The sequence below is a fragment of the Nycticebus coucang genome, chromosome 11 (assembly GCF_027406575.1).
Source record: "Nycticebus coucang isolate mNycCou1 chromosome 11, mNycCou1.pri, whole genome shotgun sequence".
Classification (NCBI taxonomy): domain Eukaryota; kingdom Metazoa; phylum Chordata; class Mammalia; order Primates; family Lorisidae; genus Nycticebus; species Nycticebus coucang.
Genome location: NC_069790.1, coordinates 58,525,965 through 58,544,628, shown reverse-complemented (window position 1 = coordinate 58,544,628; position 18,664 = coordinate 58,525,965). Strand labels below are relative to the sequence as shown.

General features: G+C 39.8%; 1 protein-coding gene across 2 annotated transcripts in view; it reads right to left on the bottom strand.

The window, feature by feature from the left end:
* Positions 1-222: 222 nt before the first annotated feature.
* CDK6 (cyclin dependent kinase 6) overlaps positions 223-18,664 on the bottom strand; it is a 256,624-nt gene continuing 238,182 nt past the window's right edge. For both annotated transcript variants that reach the window (XM_053609350.1, XM_053609349.1), the window contains exons 7-8: positions 13,830-13,965; positions 223-10,621 (exon numbers count right to left, since the gene is read on the bottom strand). In XM_053609350.1, the coding sequence (XP_053465325.1) occupies positions 10,475-10,621; positions 13,830-13,965 (283 nt within the window). In that variant the 3' untranslated portion in view covers positions 223-10,474. The remainder of the gene's footprint in view (positions 10,622-13,829; positions 13,966-18,664) is intronic.

Sequence of the window (18,664 nt, the reverse complement as noted above, 5' to 3'; positions counted from 1 at the left end):
CAGGAGCAATAGGCTATAGCATAGGTGTGTGGGAGGCTCTAACATCTAGGTTAGTGTAAGTACGTGCTATGGTGTTTGAACATGATAAAATTGCCTAACACCATATTTTTCAGACTGTATCCTAGGCATTGAGCTACTTGTGACTATTTGTTGAATTAACTCTAAGTGCAAGGAGCTGCTGTTTACTTTAAACAAATCTTTTAAAAGTTTAAAACACATTCAGCTAAAACTTGCTACTTAATGAAATGTTACTCACTGCTGTTATAGTCATTTTACATTAAAGTCAAAAGAAAAATAGCCAGGAGAGTAATTCATCTCCAAGAAAGCAGTTTAAAGTTGCTGTTTTATTATTATTATTACTTGCTACCAACATTTTTATTGTAAGAAATACAAAAGGTATGACAAATATACAAAGCATTTTCTTTTTGCTTCATTCAATTTAGTTTTTGCATAAGTGAACACATTGGACAATGACATTTCAACACCGATTTTGAAAAAACAATGAATTCCATTGTCTGACAATAAATACCTAAATTTGCATTCTAGCACCCAGTAAGACATCCAGTTTCCAAAGGATTATTGATCTGTAACCCTCTGAATTTTCTGAAACATAACTTTTACCATTACAGAGTCACCACTGCAAGTTCTTCCACGAATAAGTCAGAGTAAGGTGCACACAAGAATGGCTACCTCTGACCACAGAAACCCAAGGTCAGAAAGCATCCCTTATTTGAGTCACTTTTAAAAACAGATTTCTAGTGATGGGGTATTTAGTGGAAGTTTGGGTAGTCCTTGGATGAAATATCTTACATGATACAAACATGATACCTGCCTCTTGGGGAGAGAGCAAGAACAATCAGCTTAGGGTGCTCTGAAGTGGGTAGAAGCTTTTTTTTTCTTTTTGCCTCAGGAGGGCTTTCTGTGCGGAATGGCTAGGGAGGGACAGCTGTTTCCTATCCTGCTACCGTCTATACCAGCGGTTCCGACCCTTGGGTTGAGACCCACAGGAACTATATTAAAGGGCCATGGCATTAGGAAGGTTGAGAACCACTGGTCTATACCCAAGGCCATTTTTCTTTGAGGGCTAACTAATCCAGGTAGGTAGGAAGGTCCCTGCTTTCAGAGAGCTGTGTTGCATCCGCCCTGTGGCACAGAGTTTATACTGTATTTCCTGGGAGGAGGGATACCCCGGTGGACCTAACAGGCCAGTATGGTAACTCTCAATTTTGTGTACAGAGAAAAGAGCAGAAGTGACATCTAATACCAAGTCATTTGGCAACATTCTTATAAGACTGTGTTCCAGGCAGTAAATTTTCACACTGCTTCTTGGACCTGCTGAACCCAAAGCACCATAACATAGCATTCTGTAGCAATATGAGCAAACGGAATGAGAGTAATTATGCACCTTGAAGGAACACGCACCCTTATAAATCTGTACCCTGATATTAAAATAGCAGAATGAATTTCAAGTATGAAGAAATACAGTAAAAGCATTGCCTGAAGATAGAGAGAAAAACAGCAGCTTAGAATGTGGCTTATAGTCTTGATTTGTTTTTCTCTTGGTACCACAGCCAAAACTGAATGCTCTGCAGAATGACTTGGTTTAAAAATCAAGATGCATACAAAGATGCTAGAGGGCACTTCTGACTGATGTCATGAGCACAGTCTGGGCCCAGCATCAGGAACCATCTCTTGATGACTGCGGCCAGCCAAAGGACAAGTGAGGGTGGTGCCAGGCCTAGGCAAGCACACCTGTGATTCCTGATGCAGAGGATAATGGAGAGCACCGTGTAAACAGGCCAGGATGGTGGCAGGGAGCAATTTTTTTTTTTTTTGAGACAGAGTCTCACTATGTCACCCTTGGTAGAGTGCTGTAGCGTCACAGCTCACAGCTACCTCAAACTCATGGGCTTAAGTGATTCTCTTGTCTCAGCCTCCCAAGTAGCTGGGACTACAGGCGCCCGCCACAGCACCCAACTATTTTTTTGTTGCAGTTGTTTAGCTGGCCCAGGCCGGGTTCGAACCCGCCACCCTTGGTGTATGTGGCTGGCACGGTAACCACTGTGCTAGGGGTGCCAAGCCTAGCAGGGAGCACTTTAGTAGCATGGGGACGTGTGGGACAGGGTATAGGAGTGTGGGGGTGTTGGCCATTCTGGGCTGGTTCACATAGCCTAGATTAGTATCTGATACACATAGGCTCTGTTTCCAGAATTGTGATTTCAAACAGAAACTAACAAGTCAAATGTCCAAATTAACATTTTGACTTTGAAAACATTTTCTATTATAAGTCAGAAAAAAAGCTTACTATGACAGCCTTGCCAAAACTTAAGACAAAGTTTTAACTAGACCCTATGGGAACGCAGAAACACTAATATATTTTACAGTGAAAACCTACTTTTACACATCTGTGATAATCCTATAAAATTCTCTAGTTCTTATTTGCACTCTATGGAAACCAATATTGTGCTTTTCTTAACACATATTGCTCTTCTATCCAAACACTTGTCCTTTAACCTTCAGATCAAAACCTTAACTACCAGAAATGCAACAAGTTTTTATGGTGTTGGGAACTGTTGGTTGTTAAAATCCCTTTGCCAATTACTGTACATGCAATCCTTGCTTTTTACCACTAGGCTGGATTGCTTCTGGACACAGCCAAGTTGCCTGAAGCAGGGAAACTTGGACTTCTCCATCTGACACATTCTGGAAGCCTCAAGGCATAAGCCGACAATTCTGCTTTTACAGAAAAACTCCCACACTGTCTCCTCTCAACAGTACTATTTGTTCCCACTACGGCACATGACACATACAAGGACACTAGATCACGTGGGGCAAGCTTCTTCACAAGGCCAGACAAAAGGAGGTCATCCAGGCACCTGCCTCTGCCTGGCATCTACTCCATTTGGCATTGTTCCTAAATTAAGGCAGTATCTAAGAGGCTTTCTACCTTTAGTTTTTATTTTTGCTATATTTTCACACTATACTCTATGCATATTTGACAAAAACAACAACTACAAAGTCCTTTAATTCTTTTACATAATGATAAAACTCCTAGACACCAGAAATACCACACCTATAATCTTAAGTCTACTAACCATGATAAAAATCCATGCGGCTTACTTGGAGGCTTAGTCTCATTTTTATTTTCTTAGCTCCATCAATATCATGATAATGAACATTAAATGCAAGTCCTAACATTTTTTGCCTTCAGTTGCACTTTCACAGGACTAGTGTGATTCAGAAATAAATAATATAATGAATAATAATAGAAATAATTTATGTAAATGTAGAACAACTTGAAAAATATTCTCCATCTGTTAAAGTTGCAAGCCAATGGGGGGAGGGGTTGTCAGGGACATGCAAAAACAAACCAGTCCCTGACCACCCCCCTAATTGGTATGCCACTGTTAAGTGCTGCTCCTAGGGGTTGCTGATGGTATTAATTTCATGTTCTAATATATTTATTACTGGTCATAGGAAAATAAATGAGTAAAAAGTGAGCAACTATAACATACATGTTGCAAACACAGGACCAGAATGAAAAGACATAGGATGCACTTGGGGGTTCAAGAAATCCATTACTGCTGGAATCTATTTTCATTTTTCAGACTTTAAGGTTAAACAGAGTTGCTGGTGATCACAGAAATATTGCTAGCTAATACGTATTATTGCATTTTATAAAACTTAAGATTATAAACTTTCAAGTAAAGGTAGAAAGTGTATCTTCAGAACTTTAGCCTAAGCCCATCAACGGAATCTGGCTAGAAACCAGAGAGAAATTAAATAACTGTGTGGCTCTACATTGCAGATTAGTGCTACAGGCAGTTCTTGGCACTCAATATGCAGCTATGTGCCCCCTCAAAGGAAACCTACATTTGATAATCCAAACTCCTAAAATAGAGAAGGGGTTGATTGTTTTCTTGTGTGACCAAACAATTCACACAAGATTCCTTTAAACAGGAAATTCCCCTACTACATCAGATAGTTTGTTTATATACTTTTAATTACTTGACAAAAGAAAAAGAGAAGAAACTGGAAGCTGAAGTGTTAGGAGCTTTTGCCAACTGAAGATGAAGCATAAAATAAACAATTTTCAAAACAAAACTTTTCCAGGCATATCTTTTGCCACCATATTAAGTAGAATGATAGAAAATAAAAAAATAAAAAAAATCTTTCCTGTAATTATACATCTTCTCTTAAAAAAAAAAAAAAAAAGCTGAGCTTAGAGCTTGAGAGATGCCTGGTATACAACTTCACACAGACCAGCTTCTACCGCATCTTTCTACCTGAACTTTCGGAGAATCGTGTTGTACTTACTTATGCACAGAAGGCACCCGCCGTTTGCTTCTAGGGACATTTTACTTCCTAAGATGTGCAGAACAGATGCCTCTGGGACAGCAGCAGGGCACGGACTTGGCACGGGACGGGCTCCAGCCGGGGCCGCACACGGGTCTGGACACCCGCAGGTGAGTGGGCGGGGGTCTCGACAGGCCCCACCCACCGCCGCTGAGGGGCGGGGCGACGAGGCCGCCCCGGGACTCAAGTTTTCAAAGCGAGCAGGGAAGAGTTCAGGCCGGCGCGCAGACAGGGAACCCCAGGTTCGAATCGGCCTTTAGCTTGGGGGTTAAAACTGGAATCGACTTATGTGGGAGCCGAGGGGCGAATGAAGCCCAAGATTTCTTGAAGAGCTTAGGACAGCCACTAGTGTGTGAGACATTTTGATTCAGCACGAATTAGATTTGCCTGTCTGCCGCTCCGGAGGAAAGTCTGGCAGGTACCGTGGAGGACCTGCGCCCCAAAAGGAGTAAAATGCCTTCTGTTGTGCTATGCTAAGGAAATTCTGAAAAATACTATATTTTCCTCCTAAGTTTCAAGTGACACTGTTGTGAGGAAGGTGACTTTTAAATCATTTTGGGGGATAAAGAGTCTGAGCAGACCTGTTAATTAAAAAAGTGAAAAAAAAATATGTAAGTTGTCAGAAAACTTCAAAAGTGGAGGAAAGACTTATGCAGAGGCCTAGTATGCCCCTAAGTTGTTATGCTCATGTACTTACAATCATAAAAAAGAAATTAGAATTTATGAATTTACATTTGTGATTATACAAATTAAAAAAATGCTATGTCTAACAGGGCTGTTTCAATACAGCAATTCCTTAAAAAAAGCTTTGCCTACTGAATTACTGATATGCTACTGAGCTTGCTCAACTGAATTTTTTGAAAAATTAGGATTTTAAAATTTAAGCAGTGTTAAAAGGCCACCATGGTAGGGAATGTGAACGCAGCAAATAGGGTATGAGTGCTTTAACTGGGGGCACTGGAAGAGGCTTACACCCCTAACAAAACCATCCTGTTCACAGATGAGGGTTGCTTTTATAGTAACCTGTCCTAACCTGGAAAAGTGAGGTTATTAGGTACCTCAAAAATGCTTCTTGACTAAGTGAATAACTAGGCTTTCTTTACTCGTATGATCAAAATGCATGCATTATCAATCCTTAAGCACAATTTATCTGCAGATAGATACTTGACTTGTTATCTAGGTTCTGAATAATTAAGTTACAGACCATTATAAAGAATATTAATAATCTTGACAACGAGTGCCAAGCAAGAGTTAAATATTATATGTGCAGAAAAAGTTAGAATGTTAGCCTTGATTAGATTTTAGTTTTTCTCTCAAAAGTGCCACCTTGTGGAATATTCTGGAATAAAACAAGAAAGCCCATTTGTTAGCGTAGCATGATTTTAAAAAAGACTTTTGCAAGAAAAACCACCTGTCTATTTTCAGATGGCTCTTGCTTTCTTCTTAAGGCCAGAGCACCAGTATCAAGGAAACATAGTACATTGATTTAAAGTCCATTCATTTATCTAAACTAACTCTCTGGGAATGCCGAGAAATAGAAAACATTTTGAAAAGCTGATTGGTACTTCATTAAGTGGGGGGTGGAGGGTGGAAGGGAACGCTAGATGAGAAAAAATTTTAAAAATTGGACTTTTTCTGTTTTTATATTTTTTGTTATTTACAAAGATCGAGAAGGCCAAAGTATTTTTGGTTTATTTTCTAAAAAAGTACAACTTAGAAATGCTTGAGATATAGGTATACATCAAAATTGGGTTGAAAACTACATTGATATAACAAACAATCCAATAAAAAACAAAAATGCTATTTTCTCATACTTTTCAGGAAAACACTAATTCTAATTATTCTGAGAACTTAATATTCTTGGCAGATTTTGGTAGCCTCAGGAAGTTTTTCTATTGTGGAGAAGGAACATGGAAGTATCTTCCTAATTACATACTTGAATGTATTTAATGCACATGATAATTGGTTTTCAGTAAGGTTCACCCTTTTTTAAAAGTACTGGTGGCACAGGGAATATATGCCTTTTTAAAATTTGTTTTATCTTTTTACAATAAACATGCGTAGGCATGTATTAACAAGTGTAGATTCACAGGGCTGCTTCCTCACCTTGAAATGAAAAGAGTGAATGATTTACTTTGCTTGGCTCAACCTTTGAAATGTTAACTGTTTGGAGCAGCTCCTCCATAAAATTTGTTTTTGAACATATCAAGTCCATAGTTGCCAGGTGACTTTAATATAAATTCTTATAATGTATGCTAATAAAAATATATTCTTCAAAATATATATATGGCTTTGAAAATACTTTTTGAATATCTTCATTTTCTCCAGAATTTTCTGTCCATTGCAAAGTTTTACGAACTTTTAAAGATTTAGAAATCATACATCATTACTTTTATAGCACAATCTAAAACATGCATCCTTTTGAATTCCACCAATATCTGAGGATTTATAATGATATTTCAATATTTTCTTTCCAAGGGAAAGACTCTGTAGTTTCTGTGGTAACACAAGTAATTATGGTGGCACTTTAACTTTTAACATTATTCTTTCTTAGACACACAATGCAACAAAAACCTGCTTTTGGAAAATGTGAGATCTCTTGTGTGCTTATCTAAAAACAATCGTCACTTAAAAGAAAAGCAATCCTTTGGACAGAAGAATTTTAATATGTTTATGATATCAGGAAGCTTACATGATTTAATTTTCCATAATGGAACAAGAATTGCCATTACTGGATTTAACAGGCACCACTTTTAAAAGCAGCAGCTACAGTTACTTAAAAATTCAATTTAAGTACATAATTTAAAGTTCAAACTGTTTGGCACTATTTAAGTGTCTTCTCATCAAGATGCGTAGTACCACACTCTGAAGTCAAACTATACATTTCTCTATTAAAACATGCTTTTTGATGAGATACCAACATCCTACGCATTCTGAAATTTTCATTTTTACTTAAAATTAAAATGCTGAGGTTCTGTTCTTAGATGGATAATTCTGAAGTATTTTTAGTAAGTCATGTGGGGCTAAACAAAGCCTGCCACTCACAGAGTGTGCTTCGTGAAAGTCCTGATAACACAAGGAGTTGAAATGGTGCTGAACTTTATTCCAAAAGAGGTTCTTTGCACCTCGAGTACCCATACTCTTTAAAGGAGGTGCCAACCCATCAGGTTTGTGTTTTTAAGGACAGATCATTATTATGCTTTGCTATGTGATTGCCTATGATACCTAAATGAACAGCTTTCTTTTTTTGTATGTAGGTTGTTTCAATTCCATCCTGCATAACAGTTCCTAAAATGGCCGGGCTGCCAGAACCAAACATCAAACAATCAGGCACATTTCTTGCACACTAGTCCTAGTACGAAAGTCAAATTTAACTTCAAATCTGTCATGATATTTTTACTCGTTATAAGCTGCTTCAGTACAACCCTGCAGCAGTATGACCTTTTCAGTTGCCTAGCTTTTTGCAAAGATGTTTGAAGCCATATGTCACAGAAGGGTAAGGTATATTCAGTAAGTTCTTATTCTATTACATACTTCTGAGTGACCTAATGGCACAACTGCTTGTTTGGGATCTGCATTTCAGAAGTAGTGAGGCTGGATGTAAAAATTGAGAGAATATTCACTCAAGTGTAACAACCACACTAATGGAAGAATCTGGGGACAGACTAGGAAAAAAAGTTCAGAAAGGTGAAGATGCCCTATTATTCTGTGCTGTCAGAGGATAGTTTGCCCAGTATCTAACGGCAAAATGTTGGTGCTTTAATTTTTCTTTACAAGCACTGTTTACAAATGAGCCAAAACAGATGCTAGAAATAAAAGTTGAGCTCTCAACTTCTTCAAAATTCCAAAGAATGCTGAAAAATTCCAGTTCAGAACAGCTGCATTTGTCTGGAGTGAAGTTATGAAAAAACGTTTGTGAAAGCAAAAACTTATTACATTTAGCCTTGCCATGAATACTAACAAAAAAGCTCATGATGAATCAGTGCAGTGAGGTTTTAAATTCAATTTCTAGGCTCCAGCAAGAATATCTTTGTGTTTTGACCCTCTGTGGAATGAAAGGTGGAACTCACTTTTTCAGGTGAGACTTGGAGTATACCTTGCCCTGAATGCTCTGCATTCATTATATCTCAAGCATTTACAGTTCTGACAACACAGAATCAGTGCTGTCACAGTGAAATTATAGAACATTCTTATGGCCCATCTTCTGTATTATCTTGCTTTAGAAAAAATTTCCTGTTCCTCAAGCTACTGAATCAAAACAATGTTAACAATGTATGTATTAAGGAAATAATAGTTCCCAGCCCCCAAAGTTCTCAAGAAGAAAAACATCTAATTTTTTCTCTTGTTCAAGATAGTCATATACAATATTAAGCTGTGAAGAATTCAGTAAAACTTGATAGTGCATAAACATCATCTGAAATATTTTCTGCCGAGTGAAGCAATGTCTATTCTTTGAAAATCCTAACTCTAGTCATGATCCAACCTGTTGCCTACACTCAATAACATAAAGTAAAGGCAGATGAACTTCCTGAAAGATAATTTCTGTGTCTTCTGGTTACTGGAGCCAAGTAAGCGCTAAATCACACATAAGGCAGATATGGAATAAAACACAAAGGACTAGAGAAAAGGGTAAGAGAAAAAGTAAAGCTGTTTACAATGCCCAGGTCAGGCTGGTTCTAGAGAGAACAAGATACCAGAAACAGGCACAGCCTGCGGGACAGTGGAAAGATCATTTTATAGAGTAAATGTGTGTTGCTAAGACATAGTTAAAAGGCATTCCCTCAGATACTACACCTATAAAAATGTAAAACAGAAATCTACCTGTTGGCGATAAAGCAGAACAAATGTCCTTCTCATTGCTTAGGTAACTACAGAGGATGCCAGGCAGGAAGACTACATTCGAGAGAACATATGGGGCTCTACGGGGATGGCAGAACTGAAACCGCAAATTTATGAAAGGGTCACTGAGAACGAGCAAGCAGGTGGTACATGACAGGAATCTGAGCAATCTGTTACTAGTTACGTAATGGTTGCGATGTATATTACAGGCAGCTGGGAGCTAGAGGAGATGGATGCTTTTGTCAACAAGGCGGGGTGTGGTAGAAAGCATAGTGTAATAGGTGAAGAAAATTTAAGTGGCATTTCTGTTTCCAGTCAGAGACTACTCTGCAAACCACCAGAGGAAACAGTTTCTGACAAACTCCTAAAAACAAACAACAGCAACAAAAAAAAGGAAAGGAGAAAAGGAATTTCAAACCAAAAAAAAAAAAGGCTTTCTCTATTTTTTTTTTTTTTATCTATTTGAGGTACATTCCCTAAATCTATAGCAAGTAATAAAAGACTATAGGGTATTTTCCAAAGGCAACAATAAGGATAATATTGTACACAAAGTTAAAAAAGACAAGAAAATTCAGCTGGTTGAAAAGTAAACAGAATGCATGCTTAAAAAACACAAAAAACAGGTCTCTTAAAAGAGATTAGAATTTTTTTCCTTTTGTTGCATGTATAAAACTTTCTTGGCCAGAAAAGAAATGCTGGGGACATAGGTTCAACTTTCTAATTTGAGAAGACCATTCTGGTGAATCACCTTCAGTGAACAAATGTGTTATTTTACCATTCACTGCGAGTCTTTAAAATGCAATTATTCTTATTGCTTACAAAAAGTAACACTTTAAAAGATCACAGAATCTCTCTCTCTCTCACACACACACACATACACACACACTCAAAAGTACCAAATCAGGACCGGCAGCTGCAAGGAGATTACATCATAACTCAGCTGTGCCCGGTTTACCACTTCACACTGGCAGCATTCAAGGTTAGAAAAGTGAAATGGCAGCACAATTGGTCAGCAGCTTCTCTTCTTCTGGAATATTTCCAGGTTCTTGAAACAAACAGACAAACAAACAAACAAACGAACACAAAGCTGCAATCACTCTTGCATTGATTTCAGAACAGTAAACTAGGCGGTTGGTTTCCTTGGTGAAGCAGAGCCCATCCAGAAGACAGCAGCTGGAAGGCCTCCAGTGACCCTCAACAGCTCTGCAGGGCTAGCTCAAGGGGAAATGAGCCACCAAGGGTGTTCTGCGGAAGATCAGCTCAAGCCAGCTGCTGGACCTCAAGCTGTGTTCAGCTCCGAGGTATTCTGGCTGGGTGGCAGATGGGAATCCAGGTTCTCCTTGCGTCTCTCTAGGTCCTGGAAGTATGGGTGAGACAGGGCACTGTAGGCGGATATTCTTTTGGCTGGATTAAATGTCAAACATTTCTGTAATAAAGAAAAAATAATTGACTAACAGAAAACACATCCATGTAAAATAATGTGCTTATCTATTTACTTTCAGTGTATCACGATGAGAATGAATATTTATTTCAAGGGCCACTAAATAATATATAGGCAGTACTCAACTGACATATATATACATGTGTATGTCCTTAATATATAAACTGCCTCTCGCGATAAGGCTATACCTTTTGTCTACCCAAGATTTTTCTTCAAGACACCCAGGTCTCTTAAAATATTTTATTATTGGGCGGCGCCTGTGGCTCAAAGGGGTAGGGCGCTGGCCCCATATGCCAGAGGTGGCGGGTTCAAACCCGGCCCTGGCCAAAAACTGCAAAAAAAAAAAAAAAAATTATTATTGCAGTATGCATGTAACTTCTTACTTTGTCCTAAGGCTGCATAACCAAGAGGCAGGAATGCCTTCTAATTCACATCAGGATGCCATGTGGGCTAGCAGCAGCCCCACCAGGAGTCCATTAGATTCAATTCAAATTGAATTAAGATGAAGGGCTGGTACCTGCCTTAGGAGCTCCTGGTCCTCCTAGTCAAGTGGTTTGGGCAGTCTGGCTGGGCTACTGAGGACCAGGTGAAAGGAAGGAAAGGGGAACCTTGGAGCAGCAGCAATCTCCATTCCCAAACTGTCAAATCAGTCAAAATGTGTCCTTAATCTCAGTTTCAATTCTATCCCTCGTCTAGGTAATCTCATTCCTTACATCTTCCTCCTCTTCTTCCCTAACACCTCCTGCTTGGCACCTAGCTCTGGAAGCACTAACTGACCGGAGTGAGACCCGCGTCCCAGGGAGCTCGCAAGCAGGAGGGACGCCCTCCGAGCTCTTCCATCCTCCTGATGTAGTGTGCACTAAGTGAGCTGGGTGAATGAAACGTCTCTGAATTTCAGTCCTCTGTGCAGTCTAAAGACTTGGCATTACCGTGATTTATGCAGACCTCTTCTACTTGATCTAGGCTCCTTCTCCCAGTCCTAATCTGGTTCTAACTGGAATAGGGGCCCCTCTTAAATATTCTGTTGAAAGCTACTCACTGAGAAAAACAAGTAGAAACATAGTTCTACATTTAATTTCAGGTGATCCTTGGATCCCCTGAAGTCTTATTTATCCTGAGCTCCCTCTCCCTACAAGGCCATGCAGACCAGCCTCCCTACAGAGTCTTCTGAAAATCAAAATGCTAAAGGGCAAGCTGAGGAAGGAACTTGTCTGTAGAATGAGCCCACCGTCTCTAATAGCAATAAAACATCTTTAGAAAAGCTTTGCAAGGACTGAATTCCCAAAAGACAGCAATCAGGGACAAAATTCTTGAGCCTGAGCTCTCTCTTCCCAGTGTCCAAGACAGAGAAAGTTAGGCAGTAGCATTAGAGAGTGTAGAAGCTACTTTAATCTCCAGGACAAATTAAAGAGTGGTGGGAATATGTTCATGATATAGACATATCCCTAGAGGATTATGTGGGAGGATGCCCTATTCTTCACAGCTGTACTAGTGGCTTAAGGCTGGGAAGAGGGTGGCCAGAAAGAAAACTTAGCTAAATGTGGGCATGTGTGAGAATCTCAAGTTGGAAGTCTTATACATTCTGTCCTATAGAAATATTGTTAGAAAATGTGGTTGGGTTCTGTTATTGTTCTACTTTAGGAACAAGGTGGCTGGCTTGAGAATTAATTTAAAAGGCTTGTGTAATCATATTGTTTCTGCAAGAAAATTGAATTTGAATGCCAAATAATTGGCTTATAAAATGAGTTTTGGAATCACAGTTAAGAGTTGAATACTATGGTAGACTGAATAATTTTTAGTGTAAATTCTTTCTTATCTCCCTTCCTCCCATGAAAAGAGAATTCTTTCTTCCATTAAAATTGGTCTTAGGGGCGGCGCCTGTGGCTCAGTCGGTAGGGCGCCGGCCCCATGTACCGAGGGTGGCGGGTTCAGACCCGGCCCCGGCCAGACTGCAACCAAAAAATAGGTGGGCGTTGTGGCGGGCGCCTGTAGTCCCAGCTACTCGGGAGGCTGAGGCAAGAAAATCGCTTAAGCCCAGGAGTTGGAGGTTGCTGTGAGCTGTGTGAGGCCACGGCACACTACCGAGGGCCATAAAGTGAGACTCTGTCTCTACAAAAAAAAAAAAAAAAAAAAAAAAAAAAATGGTCTTGGTCGTGGAACTTGCACGGACTAGTGGAATGTTGCAGAAGTGGCCAGATGCTTCTACCAAGTCCAGGCATTCAGGGGCACTGTGTATTTCTGCTTGCCCTCCTGGGAGCATCCACCCTCCATCATGAGAAAAACATGCCCTAGGGAGCGAGTTGCCCCTCTGGTGTGCATTCTGAATGAAAAACTTGGGAAAGACCTGCACTGGACCCCAGGCTGAAGCAGACAGCAGAGGCTGCACAGTCAGCAGGTGAATGATACACTCATTACTTGTTGGGTTCCAGACATCAGGAACAGCCCATTAGGTACATTCTTCTACCTATTGTTCTGGCCTCCAAGTACAGGAAAGCATGTACAAGGTCAAGTATTATGAGTTTGAGTCTCTAACAGAACAGTCTTATTTTCAGTGAGGTATTTTATATGTATAAGGCACATTTCATACTAGAGGCATTGTTATATAGTTTCTTTGGAAAAAATCTTGCTGAAGTTGTGACTATTTAAGAAACGGCACATGAAAACGACTAGTTGCTTAAAGTAGCATAAAACTGCTAATAAGGAAACAGAATGCATCAACACCTTGGCAAGCTGACCACCAAGGGACCCTAACAAACTGGTCAATATACAGAAGTGGTCAACATAAGGAAGTAGGCCTGTGGCACTGACACATATGTAAGGTACATGTCTGGCCTGTGACAATGAGGCCAATTTAAGGAGGTGGTCAGTGTAGGGAGATGGTCAACTATGGAGATTTTACTGTATGTACTTCTAAAGAAACATATCCAAGTGACTCAAGAGGCTTCTAAAGCTGCACCGAAATAAACATTCAACGATGGTGGATTTAAAGAGATTAGGAAGACATTCTGCAATCAAAAGCTACTAGCGGCTACCAGTGTACAAAGGGAACCTGTGGAGAGACTGGAGCCCCCTGCCCAGTGTGACTGTGGCTGGCAATGCCAGCAGCAGTTGCTGACCTGCTATTTATGCAGTCTGGACAGGGTATGTCTCTCATCAGCACAGTGCAGACTAGCTCAACAGCCCATGAACTTACCAGAAGTAGGTCTTTGCCTAGCTCATCAATATCTGTCACAAACTTCTCAATTGGTTGGGCAGATTTTGAATGAAAAGCTTGCCTGGGCAGGGCAACATCTCTAGGCCAGTCCTCTTCTCCTGGGAGTCCAATTACGCTACAAAAGAACCAAATGGGGACATGAGCACTAGCTGCTATGTAAAAACTGTTTTCTCACCAAATTCTAGAGAAAGGCAACATCTAAGGGGCAGGCATGGGGTAGAGAGGCCCAGAAGACCTCCACTTTATCCCTGGCAAGATCTCTCATTGATCTCTGTCCTGCTCAGTACAGTGGTCATAGGGTAAAGGGTAATCTTACAGGAGAATTATAAAATTCTGCGGGGAAAGAAGAGTTTGCTCTGGCAGCAGATACTAAATGTAAGAGAAGATGTAGAAATGGAAAATGTATTGCCAGGTGGTAAGCTCTGATTCACTGACAAAGCAGGGCTTACAGTGTTCAAAGGAGACCCACACTGGTATTCTCTCCTTTATGCACGAGTGCCTTCTCTGTTCTGATCCAATATGTTCACATGCTTTTAGCTTATTAACATATCAATTTGGTTGCATTTTTGGTTAAAAAGTTACTCCTTGAACAGTAATTACACAGGTTAGAATTAGAAAAATGAGGCCAAAAGATATGTTAGTTCTGCTTTATGAAAACACTATTTTATAAAGAAAGTCTATGGTATTCCAAAGTGAGCAAACAATAAGTTATATCTCCTCTGAAAACCACTCTGGGATCAGAAATGTGAAAAGAACAACAAATAGTACAAAGTGCACAGGCTTTGGAAATAGGCAGGCTTGGGTTCAAATTCTAAACTTGCAGGTAAGGACAAATTACTTTACATTGATGACTCTCACTGTCTTTATGTATATAGCAATTAGTACAGATAATTTATAGTCATAAAGAGGACCAGTTATGATTTACATACATTTATATATAGTCTTATACATAATTTACGCAAAATACATAGCACAGTGCCTGACACACCATGTATACTACAGTCAATATCAATACATTATTCATTAGCATAATTAGAAAATGTTATTAATCCAAGATGCATAGGGAATATATCACTATCACATTAAAAATATGAACTGCTTGAGTTCTATTTATGTGTCACTTAAGGTTCTTCAAAAATATTAATAGGTCGGCCAGGCGCAGTGGCTCACACCTATAATCCTAGCATTCAAGGAGGCTGACATGGGTGGATAGCTTGAGCTCATGAGTTCGAGACCAATACCAGCAAAAGTGAGGCCCCATCTCTGCTAAAATAGAGAAAACTAAGGCAAGAGGATCACTTGAGGCCAAGAGTTGGAGGTTGCTGTGAGCTATGATGCCAAGGTACTCTACCCAGGGGCAACAGCTTGAGACTCTGTCTCAAAAAAAAAAAAAAAAATTAACAGGTCAATGTTCTTATATAATTTATGCATTAGATAGATTTTTATAGTTTATGTGTAAGTGGTAAGTAGATTTGAATAAGGGAAATTAGAGGACGCAAGAACTTATTTTTTGTACAGACTCTGGGTAACACTGAACTAAAAAAAAAAACCCATCATTTTTTGAGTAGATAGGATATATAGCTATTCAAGTACAGGACCAAATTATTTTTTTTTTGGGGGGGATTCATTGAGGGTACACAGAACCATAACCTGATTGCTTATGTTAGATAAGGACTCTCTTGTAATTGTGTCCTGCCCCCTGACGGTTCGACCAAACTATTTTAATGAGAGTTAGACATGGTGCCGGCCAGGAAGAGACACCAAGGCCGAGGAAGGGGTATTCTTGTGAATGTATTTCTAGTGTCAGTAAATGCCCCAGGATCTGCAGGGTTTTGCTCCCTTCTCCCTCACCTGAACTACACAGCCCAGGGCTCAGAGCTCATTTAGGATGAGCAGACACTCCTGTCATCACGGCACCTATACCTGGGAGTGTGGAGGGTCCAGACACCACAACGCTGCCTCTGTCAGGCATCCTGAGAGAGCCAGGTTATTCCATGATGCAGACCAAGACAGACTCACAGACATATGTTTTGGAACCAATGAATAGAAACCATAACTTGAACAATATGCAAATTAGTTTAACAGCAAAGTCTGCAACTGGATTTAAAAGAAGGAAACAAAAATACCACTATTAATTACGAAAGGAAATGCCCATGGTTGTGTTTGGACAGAATGGGACAGAAGACAGGAAGAGAAGAAGAATGTTTATTAAAGAGTTTCCAACGTTGTCTTTTGCAGTGCCCGTAGCTCAGTCGGCAGGGCGCCAGCCACATACACTTAGGGTGGTGGGTTTGAACCTGGCCTGGGCCTGCTAAGCAACAATGACAAAGATTTTCTTTTATTACTTTTTAGCTTTTAGCCCTTTTAAATTAAATTAAATTAATTAATTAATTAATTTTTCCAGAGACAGGGTCTTACCCTGTTGCCCAGGATACAGTGCAGGGGTGCAATCCTAGCTCACTAAAAGTTTGAACTCTTGGGCTCAAATGATCTTTCTGCCTCAGCTTCTCCAGTAGCTGGTACTGCACGTGTGTGCCACCATGCTTGTTTAATTTTTTTACCTTCTGTAGAGACAGGGTCTCACTATATTGCCCAGGTTGGTTTTGAACTCCTGACCGCAAGTGATCCTCCTGTCTTGGCCTCCTAAAATGCTAGGAATACAGCCAGGAGTCACTGCACCCAGACTAGCTCTTTTTATATAAATATTTTGCATATCATCACCAGTCACCTAGAAAGTGATTGTAACAATTCTTAGAAATAATATAAAATCTTTTTTTTTTTTCTGAGATAGAGTCTCAAGCTGTTGCCCTGTGTAGAGTGCTGTACTGGCACAGCTCACAGCAACCTTAAACTCTTGGGCTTAAGTGATTCTCTTACCTCAGCCTCCCAAGTAGCTGAGACTACAGGCGTCTGGCTATTTTTTTTTTGTTGTTGTTGCAGTTGTCATTGTTGTTTCAGCGGGCCCGGGCCTTGGTGTATGTGGCTGGCACCCTACCCACTGAACTACGGGTGCTGCCTAAAATATTTTTATTTACAGCTTTCAATATAACTATATTGAGTTAAATTTTGCAAATATGTATTGAAGTATGTCTGTTTGTATGTGTATAAATATGCACATGACTATTTATATCTATATATAACTTTAAATCTATCACCTCTGATTCCTGTAAAGACCTCTTTAAACATGCAGTCAGGTGTATTATTTCCATTTTATAAGATGGGGAAACAGAATGAGGAATGAAATGAACTGCTAAATTCACTCATAATGAGCTCAGTCACAGAGCCCACAGTGAACCCATTTCTCCCTATTTCAGAGTCCAATAGTTTATTCCACTTAACTAGGATAGTGCTCTTAAAAATGCTTTAAAAGATCATGGGCTAAAGACATGTTTCACTTTCAAAATGACTTGCTGTTATTTGAAGGTTTCAATCTTTCTAAACATAGAAACATTCTATGTGAATGTGAATTTGGCTTTTAAAAAAAAAAATTTTTCATGTCCAGTATGAATTTTTATGGCCCATATATGAGTGCTGTGAAATTCTGATAGGTCCATTAAAAAGTGCTTGCATCAAATTCCATTATTTGAACAGCTGAATATAAGCCTTAAAAGTTGACATTTATACTGGAAAGACTGACAGGGCACAAAATCTATAAATGGCAGTTATGGTGGAGAGTGGAATTATTTTTCAAGTACCTTAGCAGCGACACTAGGGTGCAGCATTGTCCCTTTTCTCTAGCATAGTAATGCGTTCAGAAGAGTGAATTTCTTAATTTCAATGAAACAATGCCAGAAACCATAATGTAAAATCTAAAGGCCCAAAGCATCAAACTTTATGGCTTCTTTTCTGCTGGCAATTTAGGATTGTCAGGCTTTTGCCAAAAGTGGAACTGGCTTTTCCTTGAAGCAAGTTAAACGAGCTGGTCAAATGTTCCTTCTGGTCCATTTCACTGGCTTCGTGTAGAAAGAAGGGTGCTGACAATGTTAAACAAAATTGCAGACATCCCCACTGGAGGTGGACACAACTTCTGGGTGGTATAGTCAGGAAATGAAGGTGACGGCCTTCAGTGTCACCTGACTTCCCAGTTTCCTCTTTAAGATCACATGCACATATACGTTCAATGGTCGTGGGGAAAAACAGATGAAAGTTTACCAGTGAATGATCAAAGAACCTGCCACTTAGAAGCAGGGGTACCAGCAGGGGCAGCAGTAGCATCAGCTGCCTGGATGGACCTGGTAGGTTCCCAGACTAAAAAAACAAAAAACAAAACCACCCAGTACATTTTCTTCAGACCTTAAAGCCACTGGGTCTGACTCAGCAGTCACACTGGCACTAGCAGAGGTCTACTGGAGCTGATTCCACACTCCAGAAGAACAAAGTCAGGGTCCAGTTTTATTAACTGTTTTAAGCAGTCATGCTTCAATAGATAAGTGCTGGAATATGTAATTCTGTTCTTTCGGGGTGCTTTTTTTGCAGTCTTACGGACTTCAAATCTCATAAAAATCACTGAGATTCCTATAAAATGTCACAGACTAGTGATCAGGGCTATTTTTGGTCTAGAACTCCCATTTTCTTCCTACTCCACCCCAAGTCTGACAGGCCTGGCGGACACACAAATCCAAAAAAGGACGCCATACTGCATGCTTTGTGAGAAGAAATGCCCCAGCTTCATTCTAGAACATGAAAGCACACACACCCTCACATGCGCAAACATGTACACGGATGAAACAATGCAATCGCCGAGGAGTTATGAAACAGACTGGCACCAAATGATCTGAGCATGAGAAAGGATCTTACAAAGAATTTAAGTCAGA